At 43.3% G+C, this 21,682-nt stretch overlaps 2 protein-coding genes across 7 annotated transcripts in view; one reads left to right on the top strand and one right to left on the bottom strand.

Annotated features, from left to right (window-relative positions):
- Positions 1–21,682, bottom strand: part of PALLD (palladin, cytoskeletal associated protein) — a 369,451-nt gene that overhangs the window by 305,094 nt on the left and 42,675 nt on the right. The gene's annotated exons all lie outside the window — the stretch shown is intronic.
- LOC133252370 (uncharacterized) lies at positions 7,460–14,478 on the top strand. 2 transcript variants are annotated; one of them, XM_061424889.1, is made up of 3 exons: positions 7,460–8,408; positions 9,422–9,565; positions 10,666–14,478. In XM_061424889.1, the coding sequence occupies exon 3, from the start codon at positions 10,700–10,702 to the stop codon at positions 12,083–12,085; it is 1,386 nt and encodes a 461-aa protein (XP_061280873.1). In that variant the 5' UTR covers positions 7,460–8,408; positions 9,422–9,565; positions 10,666–10,699; the 3' UTR covers positions 12,086–14,478. The 2 variants fall into 2 exon arrangements, with proteins under 2 accessions (XP_061280873.1, XP_061280874.1); XM_061424890.1 differs by having other exon boundaries at positions 7,460–9,565.

Genomic DNA, 21,682 nt, shown 5'->3' with positions numbered 1-21,682 from the left:
TTCAAGTGTCTGAGGACTTTGTAGTGGCTACACACCACTGTTGACAAATTATCCTGTAACTCAAAACATGCACTTCCGCCCTAGTAACAAGATACTTGGTTATAAACCATTTTTTCCTCCACAAAGTAATGGTGGCACAGAAGTAAAACATTCCAGTTCATTGAAAGAACCTGAATTTGGGGGAGAACATCAAAGTGAAAAATAAGACTAAATTACTAATTGAAGAATTCATGACATGTGCCTCTTAGCAGACACAACTAAATACTGACCTCCTCCTACAAGAGAGAGAAATTTGCAGAACACACATTTGGTTTTGAGAACCCACGATTAGTAAACCCATAGCCGAGTGAACCCACTTGGCAGGTGATGAGTCCAGTCTCAGAAGTCCAGGCAAGTGTCTGGCATGGAGACAATTGGATGTTCAGAAACATCTCCACCTTGAAGTTCACTTTGGTTCCAGGGACCTACTGTGTTTTATCAGTTCAGTTCAGTTCCTCAGTTGTGTCCGACTCTTTGCGACCCCATGAACCACAGCACATCAGGCATCCCTGTCCATCACCAACTCCCAGAGTTTACCCAAACCCATGTCCATTGAGTTGGTGATGCCATCCAACCATCTCATCCTCTGTCGTCCCCTTCTCCTCCTGCCCTCAATCTTTCCCAGCATCAGGGTCTTTTCAAATGAGTCAGCTCTTCGCATCAGGTGACCAAAGTATTGGAGTTTCAGCTTCAACATCAGTTCTTCCAGTGAAGATTCAGGACTGATTTCCTTTAGGGTGGACTTGTTGGATCTCCTTGCAGTCCAAGGGACTCTCAAGAGTCTTCTCCAACACCACAGTTCAAAAGCATCAATTCTTCTGCGCTCAGCTTTCTTTAGAGTCCAACTCTCACATCCATACATGACTACTGGAAAAACCATGGCCTTGACAAGACTGACCTTTGTTGACAAAGTAATGTCTCTGCTTTTTAATATGCTTTTTCTAGGTTGGTCATAACTTTCCTTCCAAGAAGCATCTTTTAATTTCATGGCTGCAATTTGACAGAAAAGTCCGTTTTGCTTCAATTCCACATTTGGCTTTCCCCATGTCCTGAAAGGCTTTATTCTGTTTTGTCCAAGATGATAAAGCTAGAGTAACTAAGATATTTGAGGCCGGGGAAGCTCAAGTGACTTGGGTGTGGGAGTTCTCTCTGGTGAGTGGTGTGATTGGAGTACTTAGCACTTTTCTTTGTTTTCTACCTTGTTGAAGATTTTGTGGTTTGACATTGACTCAGACATAGGATTGATGCTTTTGAATTGTGGTTCTGGAGAAGCCTCTTAAGAGTCCCTTGGACTGCAAGGAGATCCACCCAGTCTATCCTAAAGGAAATCTTCCCTGAATATTCATTGGAAGGACTGATGCTGAAGTTGAAGCTCCAATACTTTGGTCACCTGATGCGAAGAACTGTCTCACTGGAAAAGACCCTGATGCTGGGGAGATTGAGAGCAGGAGACGAAAGGGGCTGACAGAGGATGAGATGGTTGGATGGCATCACCGACTCAATGGACATGAACTTCAGCAAACTCTGGGAGACAGTGGAGGACAGAGGAGGCTTGCAGGCTGCAATCTACAGGGTCGCAAATAGACGGACACGACTTAGTGAATGAAAAACCAATGACAACAGACCTAGGAAACTGGGTTAGTATTGACACATCCCTTTTGGGTTAGTATTGTGCCTGGGGACCTTCCTCCCTTTCTCTTTTATGATCACTGCCCTTTTCCCAAGCCTTCATGAATCCCGGCTCCACATTTATGCTGGGCACTGAACAGGATATTTTGGACCAGGGAAAGGTACCATGCTTTGAGAAAAAATTGGGGACTTTAATCCCCAATGTTTTGCATTGGCTCTGGCTAAGTTATATAATTACTCTGATTTTTCTCTATTTATGAGGTGCTTACACAAGAATATTGGGAGGAATAAATGTATAAAACAGTTTTGTAAATAGTATAATTCTAAATACATGGGTTATTATCAGCATCGTGATCACCTTCTTCAGTTGGGGGATAGAATTGCTATGTCTTTTGCCAAATGCCACTACAAAATAAGATATTTAGAAACTCCTTGGTTTTCTGAAGGTTAGTGAGTTGGTTTTTAAGTTCCAACTCTCATTTTTTCCCTTGAACAAATGGCCACAAATGTCTAATAGGTACCTTCTCTTAAACTGAATAACCATTTGATGCATAACTTTGGTTTTGCATCTCTCACCAGAATATTTAAATAAATTGTGGGATATATTTTTCCCTAGAAATAGGATACCTCATTTTAAAAAAATTGTTGGGTGAAATCTTAATAAGAGGGAAAGATTGGACTGGGTTCAAAATGTCAAGATACTGCAGTACTAGATATTTGAAAGATCCATGGGAATAAAGGACAGACAAGGTCAACTGGTCAAGTAGTTTGTTTTAAAAAATGGTGTTTATCTAATTGACATTATCATCTCAAACACACATTTAGCTATATAAACCGTTAGCTCGAATCTGTGTTTTGAGACTGTACAAACACTTACACAGAAACATCTGATTTTAAAAAATGGTTTGCACACCCACCAGGATGAACATCTGTTTTCCATTGACTGCTTTCTGCCTTTGGCTTAGAATGCAGTAACACTGACTTTTTAAAAAGAGGTGTGATATTACAATCACTTACAAGTATTACAGGAATATCTTTGCAAAAGAAAATAAATTCACTCAAAAAGCATAGAATGTGGCAGTTTAATTAAACAGTAGGTGGCATTCATGTGGTTTAAATCATCAGGTGGGTGTTTTTTCCTGGGATAGTTATTTTCTCCTCAAGCTTCAATGGTAACTTTCATTTTATTTACCAGCTTCCCCAGATTGTATTTAAATAGTTAACTATAAGAATACAAATATTTAAGATAATTTTTAAGAATCTTTAAAACAACCAACATGGAGGAAAGTGTTTTATAGTGATTTCTCTAGATCTTTATTTTCCTGTATTGTTTCTCAGGACTCTCTGCCTCAGAGCTCTCCCCTTAGACTTTTTCGAAGTTTTCTCTCTGCTACAGTGACTCCCAACTGGGCCCACCCACTGGATAACACCCAGGCCATTTCAATCAGACCCTCTAGGGCGGGGGACTGATTGAGCCTCTTCTGAGAGTCTTCTGAGACTCGCACTCAGGGTCTCTCTTTAGAGCAAATGAATCACCAGGAAGAACTTACGTCTTCAAAAATCATCTCAAACAATCGCTTTTTTCCTCTGGATACACCAGAAAATGAAGAAGTATAAAAAACAAGATCTGCTGAGAGCATTAGTTTTCCCTGTTTTTCTTTTTTTCTCTCCTGCGTCAGAGGGAAATGATTCCTTTCCCCTTTTTTCATCTGATAAGAGCGGAGAAACAGCTCTTTCCCTTTGAATCTGAGCAACAATAGTAAGTATTGGCACTTAGGGACTGAACTCTCCCCTCCTCTTTCATCTTTCAGAATTCCTCATCAATGGCTGCAGGGGAGATGCGTGTGTCTCTTTAGTTTTTTTGTACATCAAGCCCTGGTGTACTTGGTCTAGTAGGTTCAGGGAAGAAGTTTCTGGGTACTCTGAAGGCCCCACACTCTCCAAGTGCTCACCCCAGTGTCTCTTGCTCTTCCAGAATAGGGGCTGCTAAGGTTGCTATTAATACATACATTTACATAACAATTATTTTAGCTTAAAAAGCTGATTTTGCAAGCTTTTGCATGTGTGTGTGCACGTGCACACACACAGCCCACTTGGTTTTCACAATAATTCCAGGCACATTTACCAGAGGTAAGGTTAGCCTTTCAGTTTCATGAGTGGGGAAACTGGTGCAGAAAGGCTGAGTGAGTGCCCAGCACGCGGTGGGCATCCGTCCTCCCCTCCCCACCACACTGGTGACTCCCCGCAGGGTGAAGGCCTGTTGTCAGATCTGCAGCTGACCCAAGGGTGGCAGAATCAGAACTCTAAAATATCTCAGCAGCTTGGAACGACAGTCAAGAAAACCCCAAAGGTGGAATTTAATGGGGAAGAAGATGAGGTCTTCAGTTTAAATTAAAGTGCAGCTCTGGGGGGCGGGGGCGGGGGGGCCCTAGCCTGTTCACGTGAACTAAATGTACGACTATGAGATAAGCACAAGATGGATGGAAACACAATGCAAAGTCGGGTGGCTTTCTTAGCACTGATGGGAGGAGAGGTCTTTCCAGGAGCTGAGAAAAGTCCCATGTTCTTCTCTGAGCTGGAGGGAAGCCATCAGAATGTCACACTCTGCTTTAGCCACCGTTTTTGAGAGGACAGTGACCAGACTGGTGCTTGTTCAGAGGAGGGTGAGTACTGTCAGCCCACACCCCGGGCACCCTCAAATCCCAGGTCCTCCTGGAGCACCCCTCCTACACCAGCACCTATGGAAAGTTTAATGGCCTTAAGAACAGCTGTGAGTTCACAGGGGTGGAATGTTCCCCATCACTTCTGGCTCTGAGCTCTTGCCTCTTTGGAGTTGAATCCTAGGGTCCCACTGGGCTATTCCTAGTCTCCTTTCTGCAGAACCCGTGAACTTGGCTTCTGGTTCTGATTTCCACAGAGTCCCACTTGCACGAGGCTCTTTGGTGCTAAGAGATGTTACTGATAGTTTGGGGAGACAAGGAGGGTTGATGGAGCAAGAGCAGTAGGAATTTTAAACTGAAAACCAGACATCCCCTTCTCAGGACACTTTACTTGCCGGCCTGCCTCTGGGAACTTCTCCGTCTGCTGATGTGCTCTCAGGCCCCCTGCTCTGGGCTCCCAGCACTTCCCCTCCCCTCCTGAGGGACTCCACATGTTTCTCCCATTACGGCACATGGCGGCCCACTGTCCTCCAGCCTGGCTCCCCAGCTCAGCCCTGCCAACCTGTGCACATTCGAAGCTGTTCCCATGCACTCTTGGCAGTACTAAAGACTCCTTCCCCCCCCACTCCAACTCTCCCAGGCAGGAGCCATTCTCTCCAGAATGGACTTGGACATTGAAGTGTCTTTTTATTCCTCTGCTAAACCAGGAAAATAAAGGGTTTGAAAATGGCTGCTTCCTAATTCATACATTTAACTTATTTCAAGCAATTAGCCCATTTCAAATTGCAGTGTGTGGGAGCATTCCCCCTTCCCCATTGTAACCATGTATGAATAGAAACTGTTCTTTATTTTGAAGACGGAAAATGCATCTTAAGTAAACTTGGTTGTTCTGTCATTACAAATGAATACTGGGGGTTAACACAATGCAATCTTTGAGATCAGGAAAGAACAGTGCAATGGCATACACATGGGATGGAGCTGGGGCAGCTGAGAGAACAGGATTCACAAAGGGCTTTGGATGCACTGGAGAGGAAGGTGGCCATGAGCTTGATACAGTTTGCTTCCTCTGATCTGGAGGAAGCAGAAGAGAAACAAACTTGACAACCTTGAGCTCAAGTAAAAGAAAGTAAAGAAGATAGTCATTTATGGCTAGGTGCTCAGGCTTTAGACTCTAGGGAAGGATTCTGAATTTTGGAAACCAGAGAGGGTGAAAAGGAAAAGAAACAACTCTTGGGGGAGACAGTTGGAGCTGTGGGTTGTTTCTAGAAACCACCGCTTGCTTCCCTTTCACAGCCTAACTGTCCGAGGCCTGGACAGCCCCATCTGAGAGAGCAGACTTGCGTTTGTCCTGATGATACTGGCCTCTGCTGGGCTGGATGGTGGTGGTCCAGAGGTGCCTGTGGCGTGTTTGTGCCCAAAGAGTCCCGGAGATGTGAAGTCACCCTGGCCTCCCAGCACGGGGAAGCCTGAGCAGCGCTGATGTGTCAGCTGAGAACTCAAGTCCTTGCAGCGTCAGCCGTGATGCACATGTGCAGACTTGGGGTCTGTCCCCAAGGCTGGAAAGGCTGGAGGGCGCCTTGGTGTGGTGTGTGTATGGCCGGGTGGAAGGGCGCCCTTCAAACCAGGGCTCATGCTCTCAGGATGGGTGTTGTAGCTGTCATGGACAAGGACTCCTGAAAGCCACGCGTTAGCTCTAGAAGAGGACTCTGATTTTGTTGTTGGAAATGCTCATCTGAACAATGGCAGAAAAGCAAAACTAGAGGAAAAAAGTAAAAGTCAAAATGGCAGATACATTGATGAAACTTAATTCCTGCTGATTCACTGGAAAAGACAGACTCATTGCAAAAAACTCTGATGCTGGGAAAGACTGAGGCTAGGAGGAGAAGGGGGTGACAGAAGATGAGATGGTTGGATGGCATCACCGACTCGATAGACAGGACTTTGAGCAAACTCCAGGAGATAGCGAAGGACAGGGAAGTCTGGTGTGCTGCAGTCCGTGGGGTCACAAAGAGTAGGAGACAACTTAGCAACTGAACAACAACAAATCCCTGCTGAATTAAGAACTGCACCCTAAGTAACAATGACTCTGCATAGCTGCATAAATGCTACGGTGCGTTTGTACTGCATTTTCCATTGTTTTCAGTATAAATGTCATTGAAATGAACACACTCATTAAGGGGGAGACTGTGCCATGGGCTTTGCCCCCAGGGAGTTGGGACACAGAGACAACTACAGACTACACCAAGAGTCAACAGTTTCCACAACAAGGATAGTCCTTTCACAAAAATGCAACAGGGGAGGAGGGCTGGGTGGGGAGAGGAGCAGGGCCAAAGAAAAACTCCAGCTCCGTGCTGTGGAGTCCAGATTATTCTGGTGCCAAAGGCCTTCAAAAATGAAGGCCAATGAAAAAAACGAAGATCATGGCATCTGGTCCCATCACTTCATGGCAAATAGATGGGAAAACAATGGAAACAGTGACAGACTTTATTTCTTTGTGCTCCAAAATCACTGTGGACAGTGGCTGCATCCACAAAATTAAGACACTAGCTCCATGGAAGAAAAGCTATGACAAACCTTAGCATATTAAAAAGCAGAGACATTACTTTGCCAAAAAAAGGTCCATATAGTTAAAGCTATGGTTTTTCCAGTAGTCATGTATGGATGTGAGAGTCGGACAATAAAAAAGGCTGAGTGGTGAAGAATTGATGCCTTTGAGTTATTGTGTTGGAGAAGACTCTTGAGAGTCCTTTCGACTGCAAGGAGATCAAACCAGTCAATCCTAAAGGAAAGCAGTCCTGAATATTCATTGGAGGGACTGATACTAAACTCCAATACTTTGGACACCTTATCCAAAGAGCTGACTCATTAGAAAAGACCCTGATGCTGGGAAAGATTCACAGCAGGAGGAGGAGATGGGAGCAACAGAGGACAAGATGGTTGGATGGCCTCACTGATGCAATGGCCAGGAGCAAACTCTGGGAAATGGTGAGGGACAGGGAAATCTGGCGTGCTGCTCTTCCTGGGGTCGCAAAGAGTTGGACACGACTGAGCGACTGAGCCACAACAGCCTTCACGCCCAGACCTGCAGGAAGCTCCTCCCACCACAACAAGCCCCTCCTCCCATGGAAGCGCAGAGAAGTGGGGACACAGGCGCTTGCTTGCGTGCTGCTGAGCCAGGGAGGGACTTCCTTCCCTTCAATACTAAGGAGTCATTAAAAGGTAAACGAGGAAGCAAAGAAGGGAGAATGTGAAGAAAACGCAAACAAACCTGCTCTTCTCTGGAAAATGCACAAACCCAGGGAGGCCCGGAACGCGTTCTAAGTTGTCCGTGTGTCTTTAGCCCCAGGTCAGATCACGGTCACCCCTGGGCAGGGTCGCTCCCTCCTGAAGCCCGTTCAGGGCAGACCGTCACAGGGCGGTCACAGGGCGGACGTCGGGCGTCACAGGGCGTCACAGGGCGGACGTCAGGCCCTGCTCAGGACCGGAAGCGGGGCGGGGCGTGGGGAGAGCTGACCCCTGCGCTGAGAGTCGGCAGACTCTGTGGACTCTGAGGCGCGCCTCGCGTTCATCCCCAGCCCCGCCGGCACGTGCACGGCTGCTGAGGTCCCGGCCTGGACAGCCCCTTCGGGGCCCTGACTGTGGGGAGGCCTGTGGGCCGGCCGGAGCGTCTGCGAGCCAGGAACTCATCCCCCGCCGGTTCTCGTCCTAGAAGGGCTTGGTTGTAACGGTTGGTCGAGAGAAGTGCGCTTCTTCAGCGTTAGGGTCCCTGCGGTGCAGCATGGTTTCCTCCACACAGAGGATGGTGACCCCGAGTACATGCAGCCTGTTTAGTTGGAAATAGGCAGGAGCTCGGGAAGGACGCCCAAGTTGGTTTTGAGCCTGAGGGCTCGTGTCCCGTCAGTTCGTTCTCCATGGAGGCCGTGGAAGATTTTCCCTGACCCCTTAGACTGCGACAGTGGAACCTAGACTCTCTCATTTCCTAGCTAACACGTGGGGACAAGTTCCTTACTTCTCTGAGCCTCGGTTTTCCTCATTTGTAAAGTGGGACAGCACAGCCGTTGTGAAAGTTAAACACATGAGGTCAGTAGAATTCTTCTCCCCTTCGGTAGGGCCTTAGCAGGCTTAAGACTTAAACCCCAAATGTCAATTCTGAAAACTCTTAATAGCTTCGGCGTACATTATACATTTATCTAGATCTTCGGGAAAGGTCTGTTTCTTATAGCCCTAAGATGAGAATTTTTTGGTGAGAGTGGGGGTGGCTTACATTAGGAAGATTTTTCCCTAAAGGACTGGGATTATTCCAAAAATATCCCTGGTGTAATTTGAAATTCAATAGGAAACTAAGATTTGTTTTATGTTCACCTTCGTGTGACAGCTTCTGTTCTGCAGATCGAGAACAAGCTGTGACAGGACAGTGCAGGTAGGACTGACACACGGGCCATTTCAAAGACTGTCTAGAGCTAAAATTAATTTAATAATTTTAAAATGTATTTGACCTGAACTATGAATGTCATGACTTTTTTTGTGAAATCTTCAGGTTCTCTTTGTAGACTCACTTTTTCATTTTAAAGGCAAGGGTTTTAAAACATTTGACTGTATTTGAGGTAGGAAAGAGGGAGTGGATTGTCAACTGACTCAGAAAAATTGGTTCTGTACTTCCAATCAGGAGGCACATTTCACAATTGTGTATATTATCCACAATCATTCTCATTTTGCTTCAACTTACTTATTTCTTTATCTTAATACTGTACTTAAGTAAATATTTCGCTAAGTATTTACTTATAAAGTCTATATATTAGAGCAATTCAAACAAAAAATGCAGCTAGCTTTGATATTGCCACTCTCCTGTGTTAAAACATGGAAGGGATCCAAGAATATAAAATATCTCGCAGAAAGTATCTTGAACAGTTAATCTCACTTTAAGGGGATTTCTGACAATAGAAACAGGTTATGCACGAATGTGGCAATAAGCATAAATTATGCTGAACTGGTTTCTAAAGAAAACAAAGTTCTCCGTGTGAACCGTCACCCATTTTTGAAGCTTTGAAATAAGTAGATAACATTTTCTCTCTCATTTTCATCTGCCTTTGTAGTTTGACTCTGAGCCAGGAATTGAAGCAGATGTACTGGGCTCTTGCGAAAAAGCTTGTTCCCACAAGATTGCTAGCCAAATTCTGCAGACTCAAGATGTTTCAAGAGTTTGGGTAATCATCACAATTTTTGGAGTCCTATCTGAGGTGAGTAGAAATGCCAAACCTTGAGGGTCTCAGTATTTGTGTCAGTATGATTCAGTTGGAGGTATTTCTGTTCTTGGCTGGTTGACAGAAGATAATTATAAGGTTTCTTAATTGGAAATATAAAGCAATACATGTTGGTTTATAGAGCATTCCAGAAAAACAATTTGCTCCATATCCAGATGAGCAGAAAGCAAATTAACACATTCCCAGAATTGCTAAGTGCTAAGTGAAAATTAAATGTAGAAGAATTGTTTCAATGTTTGAAAACATTTTATCAATTGATGGAGTCAAAGATTTGTCACGGCAAACATGTTAAGGGCTGTAGGTGAGGGCTGCTTTCTCCTGCCTCAAACGCTCCTTCTTTTTGCATTCTTACCTAAACAGCACAAAAAATCCCCAGAGGCATCTCATTTTAAGAAATGTCTGCAATAAGGACAGTTTGTAGATGCTAGCCTCTAGGAAGTGTTTGTCAACACTAAGCATTTTAGAAGCTAATACAGGGAGGTGATAATGGGAGAGGCAATCAGATGGGAAGTTTCACACCTTAAATGCCAAGAGTGCTTGCTGCAAGGTTTCTTGCAACCTGGCTGGGGGTGGGGGTGGGGTGAGGGGGTCGGAAGAAAAGCCTCTAGAGCCAGTGGTTTCCTTTTGTTTTGCTGAAAGGGCAAAGGGCATTCATTTGAGTTAAAGGATAAACTGAAGTCAGGGGTGTTTTGTGAGAGAAGCAGGAGAGTAAGCATATTGGGGAAATTCAATGATTGAATGTACTGCTCCAATAAAGAGGAGCAGAAAGCTTCTCCCCTTAAGACTCAGGGCAGTTCTACCTGACTCTCCTTTTATGAAGGCACATCAAGAGGGACTCACAAACAACCTGGATGAAGTGAAGTCTTTAACTGACTCTGAGGTGCTTGGAGTCCTTTTTGTTGTCATCTAGTCACTCAGAAAGGAACCTGGAATGTTAGGTACATGAATCAAGGCAAATTGGAAGTGGTTAAACAGGAGATGGCAAGAGTGAACGTTGATATTCTAGGAATCAGCGAACTAAAATGGACTGGAATGGGTGAATTTAACTCAGATGACCATTATATCTACTACTGCAGGCAGGAATCCCTCAGAAGAAATGGAGTAGCCATCATGGTCAACAAAAGAGTCCGAAATGCAGTACTTGGATGCAGTCTCAAAAACAACAGAATGATCTCTGTTCGTTTCCAAGGCAAACCATTCACTATCACAGTAATCCAAGTCTATGCCCCAACCAGTAACGCTGAAGAAGCTGAAGGTGAACGATTCTGTGAAGACCTACAATACCTTTTAGAACTAACACGCAAAAAATATGTACTTTTCATTATAGGGGACTGGAATGCAAAAGTACGAAGTCAAGAAACACCTGGAGTAACAGGCAAATTTGGCCTTGAAATACAGAATGAAGTAAGACAAAGGCTAATAGAGTTTTGCCAAGAGAATGCACTGTTCATAGCAAACACCCTCTTCCAACAACACAAGAGAAGACTCTACACATGGATATCACCAGATGGTCAACACAGAAATCAGATTGATTATATTTTTTGCGGCCAAAGATGGAGAAGCTCTATACAGTCAACAAAAACAAGAACAGGAGCTGACTGTGGCTCAGATCATGAACTCCTTATTGCCAAATTCAGACTTAAATTGAAGAAAGTAGGGAAAACCACTAGACCATTCAGGTATGACCTAAATCAAATCCCTTATGATTATACAGTGGAAGTGAGAATTAGATTTAAGGGAATAGATCTGATAGATAGAGTGCCTGATGAACTATGGACTGAGGTTCCTGACATTGTACAGGAGATAGGGATCAAGACCATCCCCATGGAAAAGAAATGCAAAAAAGCAAAATGGCTGTCTGGGGAGGCCTTACAAATAGCTGTGAAAAGAAGAGAAGTGAAAAGCAAAGGAGAAAAGGAAGGATATAAGCATTTGAATGCAGAGTTCCAAAAAATAGCAAGGAGAGATAAGAAAGCCTTCCTCAGCGATCAATGCAAAGAAGTAGAAGAAAACAACAGAATGGGAAAGACTAGAGATCTCTTCAAGAAAATTAGAGATACCAAGGGAACATTTCATGCAAAGATGGGCTCGATAAAGGATAGAAATGGTATGGACCTAACAGAAGCAGAAGATATTAAGAAGAGGTGGCAAGAATACACAGAGGAACTGTACAAAAAAGATCTTCACGACCAAGATAATCACGATGGTGTGATCACTCACCTAGAGCCAGACATCGTGGAATGTGAAGTCAAGTGGGCCTTAGAAAGCATCACTACGAACAAAGCTAGTGGAGGTGATGAAATTCCAGTGGAGCTATTTCAAATCCTAAAAGATGATGCTGTGAAAGTGCTGCATTCAATATGCCAGCAAATTTGGAAAACTCAGCAGTGGCCACAGCAGTGGAAAAGATCAGTTTTCATTCCAATCCCAAAGAAAGGCAATGCCAAAGAATGCTCAAACTACCGCACAATTGCACTCATCTCACACGCTAGTTAAGTAATGCTCAAAATTCTCCAAGCCAGGCTTCAGCGATACATGAATTGTGAACTTCCAGATGTTCAAGCTGGTTTTAGGAAAGGCAGAGGAACCAGAGATCAAATTGCCAACATCTGCTGGATCATGGAAAAAGCAAGAGAGTTCCAGAAAAACATCTATTTCTGCTTTATTAACTATGCCAAAGCCTTTGACTGTGTGGATCACAATAAACTGTGGAAAATTCTGAAAGAGATGGGAATACCAGACCACCTGACCTGCCTCTTGAGAAATCTGTATGCAGGTCAGGAAGCAACAGTTAGAACTGGACATGGAACAACAGACTGGTTCCAAATAGGAAAAGGAGTACGTAAAGGCTGTATATTGTCACCCTGCTTATTTAACGTATATGCAGAGTACATCATGAGAAATGCTGGGCTGGAAAAAGCACAAGCTGAAGTCAAGATTGCCGGGAGAAATGGCAGAAAGTGAAGAGGAACTAAAAAGTATCTTGATGAAAGTGAAAGAGGAGAGTGAAAAAGTTGGCTTAAAGCTCAACATTCAGAAAATGAAGATCATGGCATCTGGTCCCATCACTTCATGGGAAATAGATGGGGAAACAGTGTCAGACTTTATTTTTGGGGCTCCAAAATCACTGCAGATGGTGATTGCAGCCATGAAATTAAAAGATGTTTACTCCTTGGAAGGAAAGTTATGACCAACCTAGATAACATATTCAAAAGCAGAGACATTACTTTGCCAACAAAGGTCTGTCTAGTCAAGGCTATGGTTTTTCCAGTGGTCATGTATGGATGTGAGAGTTGGACTGTGAAGAAAGCTGAGTGCCGAAGAATTGATGCTTTTGAACTGTGGTGTTGGAGAAGACTCTCCCTTGGACAGCAAGGAGATCCAACCAGTCCATTCTAGAGGAGATCAGTCCTGGGTGTTCTTTGGAAGGAATGATGCTAAATCTGAAACTCCAGTGCTTTGGCCAGCTCATGTGAAGTGTTGACACATTGGAAAAGACTCTGATGCTGGGAGGGATTGAGGGCAGGAGGAGAAGGGCACGACAGAGGATGAGATGTCTGGATGGCATCACCGACTGACTCCATGGACGTGAGTTTGAGTGAACTCTGGAAGTTGGTGATGGACAGGGAGGCCTGGCATGTTGCAATTTATGGGGTTGCAAAGAATTGGACATGACTGAGTGACTGAACTGAGTCACTCAGACATGTCTGACTCTGTTATCCCATGGACTGCAGCACGCCAGACTTCCCTGTCCTTCTCTGTCTCCTGCAGTTTGCTCAAACTCATGTCCATTGAGTCAGTGATGCCATCCAACTGTCTCATCCTCTGTAGTCCCCTTCTCCTCCTGCTTTCATCAGGCTGTTTTCTAATGAGTCAGCTCTTTTGCATCAGGTGGCTTAAGTATTGGAGCTTCAGCTTCAGCATCAGTCCTTCTAGTGAATATTCAGGGTTGATTTCCTTTAGGATTGACTGGTTTGATCTCCTTGCTGTCCAAGGGACTCTCAAGAGCCTTTTCAAGCACCACAGTTCAAAAGCATCAATTCTTTGGCGTTCAGCCTTCTTTATGGTCCAACTCTCACATCTGTGCATGACTACTGGAAAAACCATAGCTTTGACTATACGGACCTTTGTCAGTAAAGTGATGTCTCTGCTTTTTAATACCCTGTCTAGGTTGGTCAAAGCTTTTCTTCCAAGGAGCAAGTCTTTCAAGTCTTGTAAATTATACACATGCTGCTCATGGGATTATTTATGGGGTGATGCACTGGTTGTGTTTTTCTATAGAAAGAACATGAGCCTGGACTGTGGGCTGAGTCCACTGCCTTTGCTCTGTCACCTCCTGTAACACACATTCTCTGAGACCAGTTTTTGGACATTTGTCTTTCATATGTAGTCTCCCACTTTGCAGGCAGATTCTTTATTGTCTGAGCCAACAGGGAAGCCCTCATGTGCTTACCATATTTTTAAGAATAGTGGCTAAAACAACAAGGTCCTATTGTAGAGCACAGGGAACTATATTAAATATCCTGGAATAAACCACAGTGGAAAGGAATATAAAAAAGAATGTATATGTGTATAGCCAAATCACTTTGCTGTTTAGCAGAAATTAACCAACATTGTAAATCAACTATATTTCAGTTAAAAAAAGGATAATGGCTAAAAGTATTCAATGACTATTTTGCAGATTTTGATACAGATCATAGGGAAGATTATTTGTCAGGTAGTTGCAGGGTGACTATGATCCCTTTGTTTGCCTAACCTTGCTGAGTTTCTCCAGTGGGGATGAGCAGCACTTGGATGTCCCACCTGGTTGTCCCTCACTTTCCTGCCTCCAGTGTTGGGATGTTTACACTATGTGCCACAAACATTTCTCTGTTGTGATGACACACTGCAGCGTGATATATGCACACACTCCAACATCCCCCCCACCCTACCCCCACCCCCACCTCCTGAGAACCCTTGGCCTATGACATGAAGTTTAGTTTCCTGAATCTCAATTATTCCAGAAAGTAAATAGCAGCTCAGATAGTAGGAGGAGAACCCAGTGAAGACTCAAGAAATCTAGACTGAAGTGTTAATACTGAATTTTTTGGAAAAAGTCATTGAATTCTTTGAACCTTAGTTTATCCATCTGTTAAATGGTAATAAACTTTCTAGTTAAGAAATCCTTATGAAAAATCAAGAGCTCTTATGTACATTAAAATACATTAAAATATTTATATTTTTTATAAAATATAAATAGAGAAATAGTATTATGAATATTTCTCAGCAGTCTTTATCTTAAGGTAATGAAATAGATGACAATTAGCAGGAAAAAACCTATTATGTTTTGGACACTGTTCTAGGGGCTCTAGAGGGTTAAAAGGAACATAAAGCATGGATCATATACTCCGGTGTTAGTCACTTAGTCTTGTCTAACTCTTTGTGACTCCATGGAATGTAGCCTACAAGGCTCCTCTGTCCATGGGATATCCCAGGCAAGAATGCTGGAGTAGGTAGCCATTCCCTTCTCCAGGGGCTCTTCCCAACCCAAGGATCAAACCCAGCTCTCCTGCATTGCAGGCAGATTCTTTACCATGTGAGCCACCAGGGATGGTATATACTCTAGAGGGAAGAATAAATGTGTAAGATCTAAAAATGACAACACAGGGATAGTAAATGATTAGAACCAGGCATGTGATGTTAGCAACACATACTAGAGACATTTAGAAGAGAAAACATGTTCAATGAAAATGAGAAAACCTAAAAACTATGAAGGAACCACCTCTCCTGTTATGTTGTTTGAGAGACACAGTTGTCTCATCATACTACAGATAGAACAGTGTTGGTCTTCTCCATGTGAATTTTTTTTTTTTAAGCATAGATACTGTATTTTGGAATATCTTCATAGTATTTTTATTTATTTATTTTTTTACTTTACAATATTGTATTGGTTTTGCCATACATCAACATGAATCCACCATGGGTGCACATGTGTTCCCCATCCTGAACCCCCCTCCCATGTCCCTCCCCGTACCATCCCACTGGGTCATCCCAGTGCACCAGCTCTGAGCACCCTGTATCCTGCATCAAACCTGGACTGGTGATTCATTCCACATATGATATTATACATGTTTCAATGCCATTCTCCCAAATCATCCCACCCTCTCCCTCTCCCAGAGTCCAAAAGACTCTTCTATACATCTGTGTCTCTTTTGCTGTCTCGCATACAGGGTTATCGTTACCATCTTTCTAAATTCCATATATATATGCGTTAGTATACTGTATTGGTGTTTTTCTTTCTGGCTTACTTCGCTCTGTATAATAGGCTCCAGTTTCATCCACCTCATTAGCACTGATTCAAATGTATTCTTTTTAATGGCAGAGTAATACTCCATTGTGTATATGTACCACAGCTTTCTTATCCACTCATCTGCTGATGGACATCTGGGTTGCTTCCATGTGGGCTTTATCCCAGGGATGCAAGGATTCTTCAATATCCACAAGTCAATCAATGTAATACACCACATTAACAAATTGAAAAATAAAAACCATAGGATTATCTCAATAGATGCAGAGAAAACCTTTGACAAAATTCAACACCATTTATGATAAAAACTCTACAGAAAGCAGGAATAGAAGGAACATACATACCTCAACATAATAAAAGCTATATATGACAAACCCACAGCAAACATTATCCTCAATGGTGAAAAATTGAAAGTATTTCCCCTAAAGTCAGGAACAAGACAAGGGTGCCCACTTTCACCACTACTATTCAACATAGTTTTGGAAGTTTTGGCCACAGCAATCAGAGCAGAAAAAGAAATAAGAGGAATCCATCCATGTGAATTTTTTACAGATTGTAGATCTTGGGAACATAAGTGATTAACACTGCCCTTTATGGGAAACATTAAGCGGGTGACCACTTACAATAGGACCGAGGAGGGCCGAGAGGACCCCAGGGCTGCAGTTCCAATGTCCTCTGACCCCTGCTGCCCCTCTCTGGTTCTAGTCCTCTCCTGCTGGCTTTGGTCCCTGGGTCCTGCACTAGGGGGCTGGGCACCCTGGGATGTGGTCTGACCTCAGCCAGGAGCTCTGGAGACCCACCCCTCAGGGTTTGCCTCTGACTGAAAGTCTGGTGAGTGTGTCAGCCAGAAAAAAGTTTCTACCCTTGTCTGTCTTAAGATGGTCATAGACCCTCAGTCCTGAAGAGATGCCCACATTCAGACAGCCTGATGAACCATGCAATATATTACATAAGATTATTTGTTGTTGTTCAGTTACCCAGTTGTGTCCAACTCTTTGTAATCCCATGGACTGCAGCACGCCAGGCCTCCCTGTCCCTCACCATCTCCTGGGGTTTGCCCAAGTTCATGTCCATTGCATTGGTGATGCCATCCAGCCATCTCATCTTCTTATACCCTCTTCTCCTTCTGCCCTCAATCTTTCCCAGCATCAGGGTCTTTTCCAATGAGTTGGCTGTTCAAATCAGGTGACCAAAATATTGGAGCTTCAGTTTCAGCATCAGTCCTTCCAATGAGTATTCAGAGTTGATTTCCTGTAAGATTGACTGGTTGGGTCTCCTTGCTGTCCAAGGGACTCTCAAGAGTCTTCTCCAACACCACAGTTCAAAGGTATCAATTCTTTGGCATTCTGCCTTCTTTACCACCCAGCTCTCATAACCGTACATGACCACTGGAAGGACCATAGCCTTGAGTATATGGACCTTTGTCAGGAAAGTGATGTCCTTACCTTTCAACACACTGTCTAGGTTTGTCATAGCCTTCCTGCCAAGAAGCATCTTCTGATTTCATGGCTACAATCAACATCCACAGTGATTTTAGAGCCCCAGAAGAGGAAATCTGTCACTGCTTCCACATTTCCCCCTTCTACTTGCCATGAAGTGATGGGGCCTGATGCCATGATCTTAGTTTTTTTAATATTTAATTTTAAGCCAGCCTTTTGACTCTCCTCCTTCACCCCCATCAAGAGGCTCTTTGCTTTCCCATTAGAGTGGTATCATCCACATATCTGAGGTTGTTGATGTTTCTCCCGGCAATCTTGATTCCAGCTTGTAACTCATCCAGCCCAGCATTTCTCATGATGTGCTCAGTGTATAAGTTAAATAAACAGGATGACAGCAAACAGCCTTGTCAAACTCCTTTCTCAATCCTGAACCAGTCAGTTGTTCCATGCAGAGTTCTAACTGTTGCTTCTTGACTTGAATACAGGTTTCTCAGAAGACAGGTAAGACAGTCTGGTATTCCCATCTCTTTAAGAGTTTTCCACAGTTTGTTGTGATTCATACAGTCAAAGGTTTAGCATAGTCTATGAAACAGAGGTAGATGTTTTTCTGAAATTCCCTTGCTTTCTCTATGATCCAGCGAATGTTGGATATTTAATCTCTGGTTCCTCTGCCTTTTCTAAACCCAGACTGGACATCTGGAAGTTCTTGGTTTGCATAATGCTGAAGCCTAGCAGGCAAGATTTTAAGCATGACCTTACTAGAATGGGAGATGAGTGCGAAAGTCTGATGGTTAGCACATTCTTTGGTACTACCCTTCTTGGGAATTGGGATAAGGATTGACCTTTTCCAGTCCTGTGGCCACTGATGGGTCTTCCAGATTTGCTGACATATTGAGAGCAGCACTTCAATAGCATCATTTTTTAGGGTTTTAAATAGCTCTACTGGAATTCCATTGCATCCACTAGCTTTATTGACAGCAGAGCTTCCTTAGGCCCACTTGATTTCACACTCCAGAATGTCTGGCTCTGGGTGAGTGACTACACTGTCGTGTTTATCTGGGTCATTAAGATCTTTTTTGTACAGTTATTCCATGTATTCTTCCCATCTCTTCTTGATCTCTTATGCTTCTACTAGGTCTCTGCTGTTTCTGTCCTTTATCGTGCCCTTCTTTGGGTGAAATGTTCCTTCGATATTTTCAACTTTCCTGAAGAGATCTCTAGTTTTTTCCTTCTGTGTTTTCCTCGATTTCTTTGCACTGTTCATTGAAGACGGCCTTCTTGTCTCTCCTTGTTATTCTCTGAAACTCTGTGTTTAGTTGAGTCAAAGACTATTTGATCATTCACATATTTATTCATCTGAAATTTCTCATTGTCTGGGGCCAAAAATTGCATTTATACTCTTCTTTCTGACGTGAGCTTCCCTGGTGGCTCAGATGGTAAAGCGTCTGCCTGCAATGTGGGAGACCCGGGTTCAATCCCTGGGTTGGGACGATCCCCTGGAGAAGGAAATGGCAACCTACTCCAGTACTCTTGCCTGGAAAATTCCATGGACTGAGGAGCCTGGTGGGCTACAGTCCATGTGGTCATAAAGAGTCGGACATGACTGAGCGACTTCACTTCACTTCTGATGTGGCAAAGCCTTCCCCACTGTTGAAAACGCCTGTCTTTAGCTGTGACATCAAGCTCCCCAGACTTGTCCCCCTCTGACCTCTCCCGGCACTGGCTCCTGGTCCCTGAGCAGGGGGCTTCCCCTGGGACTCAGGCACCACACTCTGTTGGCCTGCCCCCCGCCCAGGGCCCAGCTGTCAGGCACCGGACACCCTTCCCAGCTCCACCTCCATGTCGGACCAGGCCAGACCTTTCAGGAGAATGCTTTCCCTGGAGCTCAAAGTCAAGGTAAACATCTGACGGCCTTTTCAAGAGACCTTATTCTTAGTTTCAGTGACTCACCAAATCATCAAACATATTTGTGAAATGTTCTTTGATGGCCTCTCCTTTCTATTGCTCTAGATTTTTTCTCCCTTTGTTTCTTTCTGGCAACTTTCATAATGACCTTCTAATTGATTTAACAGCTTCAAGTCTCTCCCCAGCAATTAATTCTATTCACTGCTGCCAGGGTTAATGTTTTCTTTTAAAATAATTGAATTAAAAGGTAATAAAAGATTATTGTAAAAATTAAAACAATAGCAGGATAGAACGGAAAAAGTGAGTTTCCTCTTTACTGCCTGAGCTCCGGCAAGTCTGATGGATATTCTTCCAGACTTCGCTCTAAGACATGTGGACAGAAACATGGTTGCCCTCAGGTCTCAGTGCTTCTGTTGAAAGGTTGGGTGTTAGCCTGAGTCTTCCTTTGGGTAACTGATTTTGATTCTTTAGAAGCCTTTAGAATTTTCTTTTCATCTTGAGATTTCCTTTAGAGCTCTGTAAGTCTTGTAAGATTTATTCTGCCCCAGGCATCTGGAGACGCCTGCATTTCTTCAGCAAAGACTAATTTTCTTCTATTATTTCTCTTAGTGTTTTCCTTCCCCGCATCTTCTCTGTTTTCTCCTTTCCCAGCTGGATGGACTGTGGCCCCATGACTCTCCCTGGAGTTAATATCCTTTTGTCTGTATTTGTCATCTCTTTTTTTTTTTTTTTTTGTGATCTACATTCTCAAAACCTTCATTATTTTTCCTTTCATATGAGATAATTAGTCTTTGATTATTTGGACTACCCACTGAAATGTTTATTTTCATAATTCTATTTCAAATGTCACTATGTCCTATTCTTTTTTCCCCTAAAGGATGCATTTTTATTTTACTAACGATCTGTCTCCTTATTGGTAACTAGGAGTACAAAAAAATCTTAAAATTCTCCTTAAGCTACTTCGGCTGCTTCTTGGGATCAGTCCTGTTTGTTCATGCCAATTGGTTTCTTGTAATACATGGCGATTCTCATGGTGTTAGATCATACAGTGAGTCAAGACCCAGGATGGCTGGTATGAGTAATGCACTGTGTTACCCTGTAGCAGACAAGACCTTATTTCCTGTGGGCTCTCTGCAGTAAGAGCAGCGCTAGGGAGGGGAGGTTCCCATTGAAGACACCCTACCTCACCCTCAACACATCAAGGCAGGAAGGAGTCCCCCCAGGGATGGATTGCTTTCCTGGTGGACATACCCTCAGGAGTGCAGTTGTCACTGTTGACTGGATGGCCTGCAACATGTCTATGCAGACAGTGTTGTGTCAGCACTAAGTTGAGGAAGGACTTTCCAGCAGCGTTCTTCATTGTTTGGTGAGTTTTCCGAAAGTGTGGCCTGTTCTTTTGGTTCATGTCTAGCCTTCATATGGGGAGGCTCTTAGGCCACTGGTGGTCGGAAGGTAGGGGATGTACCACTGAGAGTCACACCCTCATGACTCTGCACCGGTGCTCCATGTCAGCATGCGGCACCGTGTCATCACTCTGCTCGAGGGGGCATGACATCCACACCCGACGTTCTCTCCAGAGACCTGGTATGCATGCATGCTCAGTCATGTCCAAGACTGTAGCCAGGGGTAACATGGCTACAGGGATTCTGTCCATGGGATTCTCTAGGCAAGAATACTGGAGTGGGTTGTCGTGCCCTCCTCCAGGGAGTCTTTCCAACCCAGGGATCGAACTCTAATCTCTTATGTCTCCTGCATTGGCAGATGGGTTTTTTACCTCTGTGCCACTTGGGAAGCCACCAGAGACCTGGAGGCAACATTTAGTCTAGTAACTTGTTCAAACAAAGTAATCACAAGGCCCTGGGCCTAACTATCAATTTTAGATTCATCACCATCAATTTAAAAATTATATCTAGTATTTTTTAAGCAATGTTACTTGTTATTCTAAAACAGTCATGTTACCAAATATACTAACAGATAGTAGAAAAAGAAAAGTCATCACACAGTCCCCTAATTATATACATTCATATATATGTATACATACTTGTATATATAAAATCAATAAATTTCCCTGCTGTAAGGAATCACTAATAATAAAACATCTCATTTTTTATTGCTCATGCCTTGAATTAGTATGGATACTAGAGAGAATATTTAAATACAAATATTATATATAATAATTATTATATAATAATATATATAAATATATTTTCTATTTAAATATAAAATATTTAAATTTAGGAAATTTAAATATATATAATATTTTATAGCTTATACAAGAATTTCTCCCATGGAGAGAATTCTCAGTTGGAAATATCTAGATGTCAGATATCCAGAAAAGACCAAAACTCTGATTCAAAGTGATGTATGCAGTCAAATGTTCATAGTTTACAACAGGTAAGACCTGGAAGCAACCTAAGTTTTCATGGGCAGATGAATGGATAAAGAAGATATGGTATGTACATG

Source organism: Bos javanicus, chromosome 8 (assembly GCF_032452875.1).
Source record: "Bos javanicus breed banteng chromosome 8, ARS-OSU_banteng_1.0, whole genome shotgun sequence".
Classification (NCBI taxonomy): Eukaryota; Metazoa; Chordata; class Mammalia; order Artiodactyla; family Bovidae; genus Bos; species Bos javanicus.
Note: the sequence above shows the minus strand (reverse complement) of the source record. Positions and strands in the feature narration are given on the sequence as shown.

Bases quoted from the DNA above. Each gene is read 5' to 3' on its own strand.
- LOC133252370 (XM_061424889.1), top strand. From the start codon at position 10,700: ATGGTCAACAAAAGAGTCCGAAATGCAGTACTTGGATGCAGTCTCAAA.